The 11,881-nt window shown below is 43.0% G+C and overlaps 1 protein-coding gene and 1 long non-coding RNA gene across 6 annotated transcripts in view; one reads left to right on the top strand and one right to left on the bottom strand.

The window, feature by feature from the left end:
- Window positions 1–11,881, bottom strand: part of TRPC7 (transient receptor potential cation channel subfamily C member 7) — a 74,577-nt gene that overhangs the window by 11,734 nt on the left and 50,962 nt on the right. For 4 of the 5 annotated variants that reach the window (XM_064672171.1, XM_064672172.1, XM_064672170.1 and 1 more), the window contains 3 exons: window positions 10,733–10,997; window positions 4,579–4,774; window positions 1,407–1,628 (listed from right to left, as the gene is read on the bottom strand). In XM_064672171.1, the coding sequence (XP_064528241.1) occupies window positions 1,407–1,628; window positions 4,579–4,774; window positions 10,733–10,997 (683 nt within the window). The remainder of the gene's footprint in view (window positions 1–1,406; window positions 1,629–4,578; window positions 4,775–10,732; window positions 10,998–11,881) is intronic. The other variant, XM_064672173.1, reaches the window with a different exon arrangement.
- LOC135422719 (uncharacterized) lies at window positions 6,664–11,537 on the top strand. Its single transcript, XR_010434549.1, has 2 exons — window positions 6,664–6,792; window positions 7,379–11,537. It is a non-coding gene; the product is annotated as an uncharacterized LOC135422719 (long non-coding RNA).

The raw sequence follows: 11,881 nt of genomic DNA, 5'->3' as shown, positions 1-11,881 counted from the left end.
GATGATTTGTGAACAAAAACAACAGGCAAGCAAGAAATGACTGATACTCTTAATTGTTTATGTTAAAGCCATGGAAAATATGAATTTTGCATGAGTCCCATGAAAAAGGGCAAGCCAGACAATTTCACTCACGTGGCTTGGGGAAGGAGAGGCTTAGAGAAAATTTTATTACTTTGGTTTATGCTTGAAGTAGAAATTAAATTTCAAAATTTAATTTTAAATTTCATTTAAATTTAAATTTTAAAAAAATATCATCTTTTTGAATTATTTGAGGCAGCTAAAAGTGGCTAAAGGACCTCTCATGAGCCCTGACTGTAAGAAATAAGAGACCACACATTTTGGAGAGCTTTTCTTTTTCCCCAGGAGTGGTTTCCCGGTGCTCTTTTCTTTCAAACCCACCTGGAGCTGAGAACATGAAGTAAAGGCCAGGACACTTTCAAGCAAAGCTGCCTCCTTGCATTTTTGAAAAGCCTGAGATCAGCTCAGCTGGTTAGACCAGGGTCCCAATAATAATGCTGGGAGCTCCATCCCTCCATGGGCCATTCATTTCAGAGCTGGACTTGATGATCCTCGTGGGTCTCTTCCAGCTCAGAATATTCTGTGGCCCTGTAATCCCCAGATTTTAATGGCAGCAGCTGTGGCTGAATTCCTGGGAATCTTTTGGTGTTTTCTTCTCCAAAGCAAAGCAAGTGGACCTGCCCTGGGAGTGGGATTTGTCATAAATTTTTCATATGTTTGTCATAAATTTATGTGCTGGGAAAGCTTCATCCCAGTGACCCTCTGCACAGTGTCGCAGAGAATAATTTTCCACAGGCAACATAATTTTCTCTCATTTCTCTGGCATTTCCCCATGGAGGAGCAAGGCTAATTCCCCTGGGAAGGGTCTGGATGCCAGGCATACTCCTGCATCTCTCTCTTGCTTTGCCATGTGGACACAGTGGTGCTGAGGAAATCATTCTGCTGTGGAGCCAGCATTTCAAAAGCAGATTTCTATTTCAAATGCTGAGCCAGGATCTCCCCATTAGTGGCTCCACATCACTAGGCAGATGTAACTAGAGAGGTTGTTAAATAGAGCTTTAGGTATTTAAGTGTTAATAATCCCTGCTTGGAAATTTGTTCCCAAACCTGGAATGGCAGTAAATGTTGTAATGACAGTAAATGTTGCAATGACAGTAAAATTAATTTGGAAACTACTTTGAGGAAGGTGGATGAGTTGAAGAGGCATAAAGGCCTGCTGGGTGGATGAGTTGTCAGACAAGCTGGGAGCCTGGTTGTGCCTCTGCTTCTGCCCTTCTCCTCGACCTTGGGAAACTCCCTTATCAAAGTGCCTGCTTTTATAAAAATTGCCCTTCCCTGGTGCCCAGACCTCGTGCAATGAGAAGCTGAAAAGTGAAGATAAAACATACCCGTTGTTTGGAATTCAGCATCCCCATCTCGACATCATTTTCACAGCTTTTGGCCTTAGATTTGCAGAGTTTTATGAGGCACATTTTTATTCTCAGTATGAGATAATAAAATGATTTAGGGCTTGGCACTAGGTTGAAAGGAGCAGGTAAAGTCCTTCCTTCATCAAAGTAGGACAGCCAGAGCTTGGCACGTGCAAACTTCCACTCCACATCTGCATCCTCCTTGGGAAGGCAAGAGGGGAAAAACAAATCAACATCCAAATCAGTACATAGGAAGGAATTTAGCTATGACAAGGACAAACACACAGTTAGGAATTAACTAGAATCAGATTCTGTTTGGCAGAACAAGGCCCCTGCACAAAACATGTCTCTGTGGTAATCCCAAAATAAGGAAAATTTAAACAAAGCAGTGAATAAACAGAGAGTAGAAGTCCTCCAAATATTAGACTATTTCCTATTTCCTTGGATATCAAAGGAATTGTCTCAGCAACCACTTTGTGCTATGCTGATAAATGAATGGGTCAGAACACAGACAGAGTCATGGAAAGCAGAAGAAACTGTTGTGAGCACAACAACAGACTGTCTGTGATTAACTGCAAAGCTGTTTGTCACCTCTACCACTTCAATAGCCAGGAATCCCCCACAGAACAGGGTAGGTCACTGCTTTCTCCTGTCACCAGCTCATTTCCTCATGGGTCCTCTTTTCCATAGATCAATACCCCTTAATTCTCCTCCTATGCACGTCCTGTCACTGCTGAAGGTGGAGAAAAAGTCCATCATGCACTGCCTGTGAATGTCCTTCATGAATTGTCAAGGTGGGCCAGAATCACTTCCCAGTTACAAGGGCAAAGTTAGCAAATATTTTATGGATCTGCTTGGCATTTATACTGGAGGATGGTCAGGGCCATGTATCAGGACCATTTATCAGGAAAAGAAAGGATGAGATGCAGCTGCTGAAAAGCTTCTTCCCTGTGGTTTACATGGTTTCAATAGAAGTGTGGGTCTGCCAACACCCCATACTCATTTACATCTGTGTTCTGCTGAAATTAATAACCTCTGATTACCCTGTAGCTCTGAAACTCAGTCAAAAACTGGCACGACACAGCAGAGGTTAATTCTGTCACAGTTACAGCAATATGTCTTCACTTCACTGCTGCCCTTTGCTCTTCTCATGGTTTGAGGTTCCACCTCACAGAAGCCCCAAGCTGAATTACAGACTAAATCACTCGTGGACAGTTGTAATGCCTTTCTGTTAAGCAGTTAAGAAGTACTGCTGATGGAAGCAATTCTGTTTTACAGCTGGCAAAAGGATGTTTCTTTCCCTAAGTGCAAAATTTGTCAGGACACACCAGCACTGGAGGCATAAACAGAAGAAAACCAGAAGCAGCTGAAGAGAGAAGTTCAATGGAAGGCAGGAGAACATGGACTTGTCACTCCAGATGACAAACAAATCATGTCCCCACTGTCCCTAATGGAATTTAATTCCTAAGAAATGTCCATCCTCTGTCACTACTGACTTTGCTGCTCTCAGATAAACACAGTGGCAAAAGGGACTTTCTCTGCAGTCAGTCCCCATCCCTGGGCTATATTCAAACACATGTAGATGTGGCACTTAGGGACATGGTTTAGTGCTGGATTAATGGTTGGAGTCAATGATCTAAAAGGTCTTTTCCAACCTAAACAACTCTATGATTGTATGACTGCCTTTAACCTCATTGCTGCTGAGGAACTGAAGTGAATTAGGAGGAGATGCACTAGTTTTTCCTCAGTTAGGAGGATCAGGGCCAGGCAGCTCACATTTGTTTTCCTTGGTGATAGTTACAGGTAATCTTGAACCAAGTTTTGAAAATTTCCATGCAATCAAGAAGGATGACAAAGCATTTTGCCAGGGAACTGCTCATCACAAAGGTTAGACTAGAAAGTTAATATAGGCCACCTATTCAGGTATTTTCAGAGATTTTTTTTCTTCAAAAACTCTCAAGAGCATCCCTGTCTGCTACACTGAACTAGAAAATGCAGCAAGAGACTGAGACCCCTTCTGAAGTAAAGCTTGTTTCAGGTGAAGAAGATTCAGGAAAATGAAGAAGATTCAGGAAAATGCTTGTCCTTAAGTGATTAGAAACCTTTGGAGAAATGGCTCTGCTGTCTGCAAGCAGGAAAGATTCTGGGGCAGGGAGCACATGTAAGGTCTCCCTGACATTTAGACTTTGTTAGAGCACGCACAGGATTGAGTTATATTTGCACTACAGTGCATGGATGAATCAGACATTACAGTGAGAAAATATTTTCAGCTCTGGCCTTTTTCAGTGTCAGGCTCTGAGGGGAGATTAGGACAACTAATTAATACAAACCCAACTGCAGAAGTTTGACATTTAACAAATCAGAAGTAAGAGGTGACTCAACATTAACATTCTCCAAATAATGTATTTTCTTCTGCCTTTATTTAGAATAGCAGAGAGTTGTTTATGTCTAAAGCATTTAGCAAAACCCACTCTGCCAACAGCCACACTACTGAGCCAGGCTGGGTAAACCCTGCAAATGCCTTTCTGACAAACTATTCCTTTTCCTTGAGGGCTCTGTTTATATGCTTTAAAAGTTGTTTTTTGTGAATGTCCAGGCAGTTATAATTTTCAGACCTAGAGACTCCAAAAAAAAAAATAAATCATCTGAATCAATTTTGTGTGCTTGGTAGTTGGAAAACATGGAATTTTTAAATATATATACACCAGCTTCAGTTCTACAAGGGCTGGAGAGTTTAACAGGGCAAAAAGAGAGAACAGGGCAAAAAGCCAAATGAAATATTACTTTGTTGTAAGCAAACAATGCAGTTAAGACAACACATTTGGAGAAGTTATCACAGCCAACACAGGGAATAAAAAATACCACGAACCACTTTCATTAAATACATGTAAGGGAAATTGTGTTTACTCACAGAGGGTCATTAAAAACAAGGAAGCTGAAGTTGTTCTAGAAATGATTCACTGTTAATGATTAATTCAATTATAATTTGGGGACAGACTCGGCCTCAACTCTTGCACAGTGTAAGATGTGTGATCAGAATCCTAATCTTGGACACGGAATAAGCTACAGCTTCCTTGTTTGTTTGTTTTAGCATGTTCATTATCAGTGATAACTAAGCACACTGAGTTTGTAACCTAATTTCTTTTCTTACCTCGATTTCCTGATAGGAGTTGTTGATCATGGCTATTAACATGTTGAGCAGCACCACCACCATAGTCACGTTATAGACTCCGTAGAGCACATATCCAATATTCTCAATGAATTTATGGTCGTACTTCAGCACCACAGAGATCACTTCAGACAAGCCAAATATTGACCAGAATAAGGTTTTAAAACTTTCTTCTACCCTGAAAATAAAGCAAACAGTCGCTTTGTAGAGTTGGCACCAGGGGCTAATAATAAAACAGCAATACACTAATATAAATATATGTCTTGGCACAGTTATTGTAGCCCATTATCCATCACCCAGGGATGTGCCAAATCATGTTTCCTCGTTTGATAAAGAAATATGATTTCTGATTAATGCTACAAAGGTCCAGTGTCCCCTGATTTGCTCCATCTGTTCTTATCAGGTGCATTATTTGTCACATGGATTTTGTGTCCCTATTAAGGACAACAATTCCATGGGAAACTTGCAGGTTGAAACTTTTTATGTAGGGCTTTTTGCTTCTACTCACTCATTCTTTTCTCATCCAGAGAAGACAGAAGAGTCTGACCTCTTTATATAAAGTTTCCAGGGCAGAAGAGAGGACTGGAAAGTTCTGATTTGTGGCATTAATATAAAGAACACAGAGAGCAAATATAGTCAGACCATAACCTGGTTTTCTTCCCATCCTGCTTTGGACTGCAAGCAAATCAGACACCCAAGCAGTTGTAGCAAAAAATTGAAAATAAAGAGTGGTAGAAGATGTTGCAGAGAGGCATTTTGATTTTATTATTATCCTTGCTTGAAAGTAGAAAGGAATCAGAGGAAAATAAAGGATAGGAAAAAGAGAAGGGAATAAGCCAACGAGAAAGAGAAGTGGGGCTGGAAAGAATGTGGCTACACTGCCAGGTCAAAAGGAGAGTCTGATCCAAGGAGTCAGGGCCATGAGAGGCCGAAGGGGAGCAGCCACAGCTGAAGAGGAAGAAAAGGAGGAGGAGGGATGTGGCACATTTTGAAAGCAGTTTGCTTAATTTTTAATTAAGAAGGCATTTTGCCTTTCCCAAGAAATCCTTAGCCTGTTAACAGTTAATTGCTTCCTCTCTGCTCCTGCCTGCCAGGAGCAAGCACCTGGAAAGGAAACAATGCCACTGACAAATTATTTTGAGGAAATGTTTTTTTTGCTAGAGTGGCAGACTAATCCTGCTAAATCTGTTTATAACAACAGCTTATAGACACAAACAGTGACATATCCTACAGGAACAATAAACTTTACATAAACTCCAGCACCTATTGCACCGTTCGTGAGAGCAAGAGAAATTATTTTCCACCCTTTGAAAGGCTGGGCAGTTCCTTTCTGCAACAGCAAACTGGTATTTACTGCCCATCATAATTTAGGGTATTCCATATTTCATTTACAAGTAGCAGTAAGACTGCAGTAAGTATTCAGTGTAATATTTACAGTGTGTAACTGCACTGACCGGTGCACCTTCGGTGTTTCAAACAGATGTTGCACCACTGCCTTTAAAATGTGGCTTTTTCCTCCATTTCCATGATCCCAAGAGTCACTGACACCACACTCACACCCCCTGGTTGCTCTGCAGGATTGCAGAGACACTTGTGGGATGAACTGTGGGCTGCAAACAGGTGCCACCACTTCTCCACTTGCTGGACATTTCCCCTCCTGTGCCACTCTGCTGCCGTGTCCTGCCCTGGCCTGCAGCAGAGCTGACCTGGCATTAATGTGTTCCCTTCCCTTCACCCTGTGGCAGCAATCTGGCCATTCAATAAATGTTGTTCTTCCCAGCTAAAGAACATATGAACACCAAAGATCCCTGGCATTGAAACCCACCACATAAGGGTTGGACTTGATGATCTTGGAGGTCCCTTCCAACCCAGCTGGTTCTATGATTCTATAAGTAATTTTTCAAGCTATTAAAAGCCATAACCCCCAGCCTTGAGCCCAGCTGCCCCCCTGATATTAACCTGCCTTTTTCATTTGGAAATGTTCCCGTGCTTTTCCACCCTGCTGGCAGATTTTAATACATGTCAGCTCTGCTCCTTTCTCTGCAGCTTGAACATTAACCTTTATACTTCAGCAGTGCCAGATTCTCCTTGAAAAGTTAATTGAGGACTGTGAGCAGCCTTGACCACCCTGAGAACCACAAAGGCCAGAGCAGCAGGTTCCTGTGTGATGTCCACAGTCCTCATCTCCAGGGTCAGGTGAGTGGGACTGGGAAGGTGGTGGAGAGGTTGACCTGACCTGTAGCACCCCAAACTGGTGCTTAGCAATGCCCCCAGGCAGACACAAGACTCCCTCTTGCAGGTGAAATGCTTCTAAGGAGACTTGTACTAATCTATCCCTACCCTCCAAAAAAGGCTGGGTGGCTCTTTCCTTCTCCCTCTTTAATTCCTGTGAAATTCCAGGAGATTTGGCACAGGTTGCAAGGAACATCAGTGGGGCTTTTTTAGGAACATTTCATTAAAACATGAGAGGAGGATGTTTGGAGCCAAGCTCCCAAAGATTCCAAGATGTGTCTCGTCGTTGCCAGATAAGCAATTTACCCCCTTCCTGCGAGGTCAGCTGGTGTTTTATCCTTCCCAAAGACAGACAAATGAAGGGATGGAGGAAGTCAGGAGTCCTGCCCAGACTGACAGCTCCTGGCAGCAGGAGGGTCTGGCAGTGACAGATTGACTGATGCTCCTTGGGGAGGTGGGTTTGCTGCAATCTCCCTCTCTGCTGTGAGAGAACCAACTGTTGCAGTGGGGAGACAACTGAGATAATTTTCTGTTTGTTTGGCTGTTTCAGAACTCAGAGTTCAGTAAAACCTCAAGATTTTGCACCAAGGAAGAAAACAGACCATAGACAATAAGCTAGTTACAGATTTTCCTCACTTTTGTAAAGAGCAGTGTGCTGTTATCAAAAAAGATCACAGCAAGGCTATGATTTCATGTCAGTCTTGTGCCCTCCTCTCTAAGAAAGCTTAAGGCATCCTTTCAGATTGATTTCCTTAAGTGAGCTGGAGAACTATCACTGCCAAAAAAGCAGTGCAGCCAATACAATCTACAAAACTATCACATTTTGACAAAGCAAAACAAGTAGAAATAAGCCTTCAAGCCTTGAAGCAGCATTGGCTCTGAACAGTGAGTCACATTTCCCTTTGGGGAGAGGGAGACAGAAAGCCTGGTGTTGTAGCCTTCAGCCTGATTTGTGATGCAGAAAGCAAGAGGAACACAGTCAGCCTTGCCTCCATCTCGATTTTGTTTGCATGGCATGTTCTTAATTACAGGCTGTTTCAAGAGCTGTGTGCTGTACACAGCATATGATAAACAGATAAACATAGCTGGGGGTGGAAATGGTCTGATCTTCAGCGTGGAAGAACCTCCAAAAATTTTTTAAAGTGTCCCACAGCTAGGTAAATAATCTCCATATTCAGCTGTGTGGAGTAAAGCCCACTACATTTTTATTTCCTTTGCATCCAGAACATCAAAATGGAAGAAATGAGAGAAACTTTGTGTAATAACTCGATTCAGAGGCCACTGGGGTGCTACATTCTTGCTCTGTAGGTGACAACAGAAGAGAAATTGAGCAGGATTTCAGAAACGTAATAGCAAGGAAAGGTGAAAGTCAAGTTGCACCAAACATTCACTAACTAACATTAGAACTAAGCAAGCAATTCCCTCTGAGTGTGATCTGCACAAAAGTACACTCTTTTTTCTGCCTACATACTGTCCTGGGAAGGTGTGGTTTTCATGAAAGTGTAATTTGGAGTTATTTTAGTGAGCAGCTCTTTGTCCAAGGGTTCCCACTGGGCCCATCCAGGGAGGTGTCGACTCAACACCCCTCGAAGCTGCCACAGTCAAGGAAATGCCCAAATCCGTGGGGTCTTCTTCTGTCACAGCTACCCAAGTGACCTCTGAGAATCAGGTCCCACAGTCAAACAGTCCCATTTCTCAGGGCCAAACTTGCTTGCTGTAAAATGTCACCCATCCTCATTAGAATTCCCAAACAACCCCCGGGAAATGCATCCAGCGATGTCGCTGAAGTCACAGTCACAGAGGGGTTGTGAGGACACCAAACTAAGTAACATTCTTCTTAGCCCTGGTGATTTTTCAGGGAATGAGCAGCTGAGCTCCTTTTTTAGCACTAATACTGAAATCTTCCTCCTTTTCACGTGTGAGTTAATGGCAGCAGGAGCCACAACCTTCATCAAGGCCCACAGACAGCCACAAAAAATAGAAGAGGAAACATTACTATAGCTGGTGGCTGCCCATCTGCCAAAATAACCTTGTAATTAGCTTATTAAAATTGTTTGAGACTGTCTACCCCGGGGGCTTCTTGCTGAATGGAATGTCTAAGAAGGATTTTCAGGAGGAATGTAAATCTATTCTCTTTGTTTCATGCGATGAAAGGGCTTGTTTTTACTGATCATCGTTTGACACTCCCGAGTGTTTAAATAGTCAGAAGAAAGTAAGTATTTTTAAAATCTCTTCCAAATTCTTAAAAAGAAAGATTTATGCTCATGGAAAGTTTGCTTTATAACAACACGAAGTCCCTCCAGGATAAGTAGTCAGCAGGCTGAAGTTGAGGAGGAAGAGCTCTCCCCAGCACAAATATCCCCTGGGCATTTAAGCAATCTTTGCTCCACTGAGCAGTCATCATTTTTAGTGAATGTTTGCTCATTATTTCAATCAAATGATGGCAACTCCTGGAAGATCCACTTAGCTAATGAGTACTAATAAGAGAGTTACTGTGCAGAATTGTATCAGAGACTGGAATTTGTCAGTGACGTGCCTGGGGGACACCACAAGTGAGGGTTGCTGTGCCACCAGGCAGGCAGGGATGGCAGTGACTCAACTTCTCATTAAGTCTTATGCTTCAAGGGCATCTCCCTCTCTTCAAATCTGAAGCAAGTCACAGTCCACACACTCAATTTTCTTCTCCCTCACCACTGAGCACAGATAAACGTAAATGCATCTGGCCTAAAATCCTTCCATTAAAATGCCCCCTGAGGCTACAGGAGAGGCCTAGGAGGCATATTTGGCTCGACTAGAGGAAGCAAATGTAATGTTACAGGTTACATGTGGCACAAGAGGGTGGTGTGGTAAAACTGGAAGGCAACAGCCACTTGCAGGACAGAAATGATGCTGAAAAGGCCCTTTCTCCTAGAGGAGTGATGAGCTAAGCCTCAAGCTCTCTGTCTAACATGTCAGAGAATTAACACATCAAATGCAGCATCAAATGTCTGCTCTGCACCTGGAAACCACCGTGGGCTCAGGCACTGCAGCTCTGGGGTATTTTCCTGGCAGTCAGCTCACAGAAAGGGGAAAACATTATGCCAGGCTTTCCTTAACAGACAAGCAGGAAAGTCCCCACTGTGTCCCTAAGGCACAGAGCTTTCACATGGCCTCTGCTGAAAAGTTCCCTGTCAGGACTTAGAAACCACATCCCAGACACTCTGGTTTGTTTTGCCCTGCTCTGAGCACCATGACTCAGCAGCTGGCTCTGCAGAAGTGCACCCAACAACCACAGCTGCACTCAGGTGATGTCCTAAAACAGATCACAGGATCACAGGATATTCTGAGTTGGAAGGGACCCACAAGGATCATCAGGTCCAACTCTTAAGTGAATGGCCCATATGGGGGTTGAACCCACAGCCTTGGCTCTCAGAGAAGCAAAATCCTCCCTTATTTTACATACATTTCACCTTGCAGTTTTAGGAACAATAATCTTAGGTTTAACTTCTTCCCCACTGCATCTCTTGACACATTGAACTGAGCATCTTCACAAAACATTTTCCTGACCTGCTATTTTGATTTCTAGAAAGCACCATTTCTGAACTTACTCAGCTCCCTACACTCAGGCCTAGGGCTGGCTGCCAGGGCTGGAGCTGTGGGACGTGTCTCCCCGTCAAAATCTGGGTGTGATTCCCCCACAACAGAAACCACCAGAGCACCAGCAACGGCCCAGAAGGGATTGAGCCTTTCCCCCTTTTAGATTCCTGAGAAACCACACGAGATTTGGCACAGGTTGCAAGGAACATCAGTTGGGCTTTCTTAGGAACATCTCCCTAAAACACGAGAGGAGGATGTTTGGAGCTGAGTTCCCAAAGATCCCGAGACAGGAGCAGCAGGAACAGCCGCTCTCCCCACAGCTACTCACGTGGTGAAGGCGGGGTTGTACTTTGCACCAAGGTAGTAGGAGTAAAGGTTGAACATTCCGATCATGAAGGCGAGGAACACCATGATGAAGATGACCATGAACTTGAAGATATCCTTCACAGTCCTGCCCAGGGAGATCTGCAGGGGGCCGAAGCTTTCGTTGGCTGGAAGAATGTAAGCAATGCGGGAGAAGCTGAGTACCACAGCTATGGCATAGAGGCCTTCTGAAATGATCTGGGGATCCGAGGGGAGCCACTTGTTCCTGGCTAAAACAATACATGGACACGGGGTGTTAGTAACAAAGAGTGGTAGGTGGAAGCTATCACCATAAATGACCCTTTTCTGCACCAAATCTTGGCTTTGGCCAGGATTTAAAGACAAAAAAACCCCAGCTTTGGAACAATTGTGCACTGAAGTCCTCAGCATGTTGGAGAATTAGTGAGTTAGTTGTGTTTTTCACGTGGTAAAGATGAGAAATGAACAAGTCACTGGGATTCACTGAAGCCACACAGCAAAAAAATAGCATGGCTTTAAACAAACTCGGTATTTTCTGTTTGTTGAATGTCAACTGTGCTGTGCCTTTTCCACGTGAAGCTCTGGAGATGGACAACCAAAAGCACAATGCAGTGGAGTATAGCTATAGATTTTATACAGGGCACTGTGTCAGTATTTGGGAAGGGAGACTGAGATCTCTATCCCCACCACTGGATAAGAAAGTTAGGATTTGTTCAGGTAAAGCAGATATATATGTATATATATATAAATATGTATAAAATGTATAATAAAATACAGATAAAAATGTATAATTTTCGTATTATCTTTACGTTAAAACCAGTTCTTGCAGCCTAGTCACTCTAATATTTTTACCTAAAAAAGCTCCTTGTTGATACCAGATATGCATCATTAACTTAATCTACTGAAAATTTGAACATTTATATTAATATGGCTTATGAGTGGCTTTGTGTCAATTGAGCTTCTTGATGAAAAGACTGTGGCTCAGGGTTAAAACATGTGACATCTCTAGGACCACAGCAGTAAACTTAGGCATTATTTGCAGCAAAATCTGAACCAAAGGAAAAGCAGCAGACAGAGAAATTCACAGGATCTCATCGTGATATTCTGTTCTTTGCACCTTTGGGTCATGAACTCA

Source organism: Pseudopipra pipra, chromosome 15 (assembly GCF_036250125.1).
Source record: "Pseudopipra pipra isolate bDixPip1 chromosome 15, bDixPip1.hap1, whole genome shotgun sequence".
In the NCBI taxonomy this organism is placed as follows: Eukaryota; Metazoa; Chordata; class Aves; order Passeriformes; family Pipridae; genus Pseudopipra; species Pseudopipra pipra.
This window is presented reverse-complemented; position numbering and strand designations above follow the sequence as displayed.